The 4,529-nt window shown below is 39.8% G+C and overlaps 1 protein-coding gene across 1 annotated transcript; it reads left to right on the top strand.

Moving 5' to 3' along the window:
* Nucleotides 1-703: 703 nt before the first annotated feature.
* Nucleotides 704-2,409, top strand: LOC121004501 (oocyte zinc finger protein XlCOF7.1-like). The gene has a single exon (XM_040436762.1). The coding sequence runs from the start codon at nt 841-843 to the stop codon at nt 2,044-2,046; it is 1,206 nt and encodes a 401-aa protein (XP_040292696.1). The 5' UTR covers nt 704-840; the 3' UTR covers nt 2,047-2,409.
* The last annotated feature ends 2,120 nt before the right edge of the window (nt 2,410-4,529 follow it).

Below are 4,529 nucleotides of genomic sequence, written 5' to 3'. Positions count from 1 at the left end.
TATCTTTAATATCAAAACGTGTGGTGTCCCATAGATTCCTATCTACTATTGCTTGATCCTCTGAGCACCCATCCTATTTAAAGGTGTGCAGATCCCAATATTTTTAAATGCTTGATTAGAGCGGGCCTCACCTGCGATCACCTCAGGTGAAAGGGAATACCTGTGCCGGAAGGGTGTGGACTGGCCAATCCCACTACCATACCTATCCGCCAATCCAAGTAAAATCCAGCCCAGAAGAAAATGTATACAAAACTGTCACAGTAAACTATACTTTGCTAAGACCACTGCAGGTTTCTGGATTTTAGTTATCTCGCCCAGCTGAGGTATCTCGGTGGGATACACATGCTTTCCCGCACTGTCCACATTACCACAATATATAGATAGAGCCTTTCACTAGAAAAGAGTGGTGGTAGACACATTGAAACCTATAAAGTTGCTGGCTTCAACCCAAAAGTGGGAAAGTACAAAAGAACAGCCTGATGACCTAACCTCATGATCTACTGGTCCTTGATCGGAGGTCTATTGATAGCTAATGATCTGTTTTGCCATTAATATCTCAGTTGACAATTACATTTTGCTCCATGCTTTGCAAATTCAAAGGACATTTTCTACATAAATATAATACAATATAATAACTATCATTCTAAGGTTATATTATTCAAAATTATAAAGTTTTTTTTCTTTTTGACAGATGACTGTAGCAGGAGCTCAGAAGTACATCTGGTGTCTTCACATTTTAAAGCAGATGATCATGTTGTCACACAAGATACCTATGAAAAACATGCCATTATCACAGATGTACCCTCTGACATTCACAGCAAAAATCCATCATCTGATGCTATGAAAAACACGGAGAAGCCATTTTCATGTCCAGAATGTGGGAAATGTTTTGCTTTAAAAAACACTCTTGTTACGCACCAGAGAATTCACACAGGAGAGAAGCCATATTCATGTTCGGAATGTGAGAAATGTTTTGCTTGGAAATCAGATTTTGTTAGGCATAAGAGAAATCATACAGGGGAGAAGCCGTTTTCATGTTCATATTGCGGGAAATGTTATAACCAGAAATCAGATCTTGTTATACATCAGAGATGCCACACTGGGTCGATGCTATTTACATGTACAGAATGTAATAAAGGTTTCATCCAGAAATCTGATCTTGTTAAACATCAGAGAATTCACACAGGGGTGAAGCCATTTTCATGTTCAGAATGTGGTAAGTGTTTTACGTTGAAATCAAATCATCTTAAACATGAGAGACGTCACACGGGGGACAAGCCGTTTTCATGTTCAGAATGTGGGAAAAATTATAGTTCTAAATCAGCTCTTCTCATTCATCAGAGAATTCACACAGGAGAGAAGCCATTTTTATGTTTAGAATGTGGGAAATGTTTTAACAAGAAATCAAATCTTGTTACACATAAGAGAACTCACACAGGGGAGAAGCCATTCTCATGTTCAGAATGTGGGAAATGTTTTAACAGGAAATTACATCTTGTTACACATCAGATAATTCACACAGGAGAGAAGCCTTTCTCATGTTCAGAATGTGGGAAATGTTTTAACAGGAAATTACATCTTGTTACACATCAGAGAAGTCACACAGGAGAGAAGCCATATTCATGTTCAGAATGTGGGAAATGTTTTACTTGGAAATCAGATGTTGTTAAACATCAGAGAAGTCACACAGGGGAAAAGCCATATTCATGTTCAGAATGTGGGAAATGTTTTCCTTGGAAATCAGATGTTGCTAAACATCAGAGAAGTCACACAGGGGAGAAGCCATATTCATGTTCTGAATGTAGGAAATGTTTTACCCACAAGTCAGCGCTTGTTAGACATCAGAGGAGTCACACAGGGGAGAAGCCATTTTCATGTTCAGAATGTGGGAAATGCTTTACTTCGAAATCAAATCTTGTTACACATCAGATAATTCACACAGGAGAGAAGCCATATTCATGTTCAGAATGTGGGAAACGTTTTAACAGGAAATCAAATCTTGTTACACATCAGATAATTCACACAGGAGAGAATTCATGTTCTTAATGCGGGAAATGTTTTAAATGGAAATCAAATTTTGTTAGAATAAGAGAATGTACACAAAGGAAAAGCCATTTTTATGTCCCGAATTTGGGAAATATTTACCCACAAATCAAATTTTTCTAAACATCAAAGAACTCACACAGGGGGAGAAACCATTTTCTTTCGTTAAACTAAAGAAAAATATCACTTACAGTCAAAGTAAAGACCTATCACACCAAGATTCATAAATGATGATTATGAAATGTATGTACTGACCAATCAATTGCTCTTATCTAAAAAGCAAATATAATACAGATAACTCACCTGTATATCCACCATGTGCAGAAAATATTTTACATTCATTTATTTAACTAAATATTAAAACTTGTTTCCAATTATTAAAAATATTTGCTTTAAAACTTGTATAGTTGTGTTTAAATTTATCTTTTGGTTTTTGTTGCATCAAACTTCCAAGTCTGGCATCACTTGGCACGGTGAAGTCGCAGCTTCACATCACAACGTGTTACATCAACACAAAACAATAACTCTTTGCCCAGCTAGGTGCTCACTATACAGAGGTTTTCCCTAATTCATCTCTAGCTCAGTGTTCACACTGCGGTATTCAGCTTCACTCAGCCATGCGGTCAGACTGCGACCAATGCAACCCATTGGGGTCTCGGTCCACCAATCCTCCCGTTTCTGACTACGTGATGCCCCTCTTCTCCAGGCATCACCGGACCCTCCAAACTCAGGCCTTACTCAGCTTTGCGGCCCCCCAGCCCTCCTAGCTGGGACCACACAGAGCCTTCGCAGGCTTCCTTCTCTCCTCCCACAAACACACACTGAGGATTGCTTTTTCGCTCAGTGATTATTGCAGCTGGCCAGGGGAATACTTGTACTGGACTGTGGGTGTGGACTGAGAGACTCCCACTACCAACCTGTCTCCCAGTCCAAAGAAATCCAGCCCATATAACTTAAACAAACCATATCCTGCAAGCTATGCCTTGCTGACCCAAAACACATCTCTGGATTTCTACTACCTCAACCAACTAAACTGGAGACCAGGTGAAATTTACACCCCCTACACACCTCTACTGTACACATGTTATGCAGTTGCCTCAGAACCTACAAGGTTAAGGGAGAGCATTTTGTGTAAGAATTGAGCCATGGATCCCAGAGTTTGCGGACTCTGTTAGGGCACTTTCTGTTCTTGAAAACCATCTTTTCATATTACCAATATAACAATTATATCCTCCTGGTGGGAAGTACAAAGCCTAACTAATTACATAAAACAAGGGATTGTTCCTAAGGGCCTACGCGTTACCGTGACTCCAGCCAAACGATGCAGGAGCCCTAGCCTCATGAACAAATGGGAGAAGGAGGTGACTAGTAGCTCAATTAAATTCATGCATTTATTAGAAGAAAAGAAGAACACATTAGAACAACTGGAATATAGGTTACAAGAACAGATTGAAACAACCAAAAAGTTTCACCAAGAACCTGATTTCTGCAATAAAGAGAAACAACTGCAGAATAGAGTGGAACGTTTTCAATTCCACTTAAAGGAAACATCGACAATTCGCTAGGGACCTACAGGATTTCGGAGATAACAAGGCATATCTCTTCCTGAGTTCTGAACAAAGGGACCGTTTCGGACTCGGAAAGAGATAAGCCATATAGGGGGAGAAACAGAGGTCAGGAAAATAGATCGAAAGGTAGAAGGGGTGGTCAGACAGGAAGAACTACCACTACCCTTGCGGCACATTTTTTTGAACAAGAAACCCCTTATCCCCTTCGCAAAAGAAACACAACTTTCCAACCCAGCCAAGAGCACCAGAATCAGAAACCTAAGTGATTAATCCATCCTCCCGCATTATTACAGATTCTGAAATGTCTGTCCTAATGTGGGGGCTGTCATTCGTACCCACGTCACACTTTAATTTATTTAATTGGGTTAAGGATTTGAATTTGTTTGCAAGAAAACTGCGCTGGCACAAACATTTACAAATAGAAAAGAGAGTCGAGAGTTGGGTATACCAGCCGAAATAATGGATGATGTGAGGATTCTATATGATCTGGACAAGGAACCGGCATGTATTTGAGGGGAGGGTCCATTTACAGAGCTCAGAAATAAGAGCTACAAAATGCCCCCCCAGAACGATATATCCTGAATCGATATGTTTCTTAGAAATACTGTAAGGGATCTGAAAGAGCTAAATCCCTCCCCTACTTTCTTTAACATCAGTAGGGAGGAAGGTAAAGCCCTCGCTGCCCTAGAAAGGGAAAGATCAATCACCATCAAGCCATCCGATAAGGGTGTTGGTGATGGATATTAAGATACATGTCGATATGTGTAAAACTATCTTAAAGTACAAAAGTAGATATGAATCCCTTGGGGCAAATACCATTTATACAAGGACGAACTAAAAGTGATTCTTTTAAAGGCAAAACAGAATTGGCTGATCAGTGAAGATGAGTTAAATTTTCTCCTCCCTGCTCACCCTATT

This window comes from Bufo bufo, chromosome 6 (genome assembly GCF_905171765.1).
Source record: "Bufo bufo chromosome 6, aBufBuf1.1, whole genome shotgun sequence".
Taxonomy (NCBI): Eukaryota; Metazoa; Chordata; class Amphibia; order Anura; family Bufonidae; genus Bufo; species Bufo bufo.
This window is presented reverse-complemented; position numbering and strand designations above follow the sequence as displayed.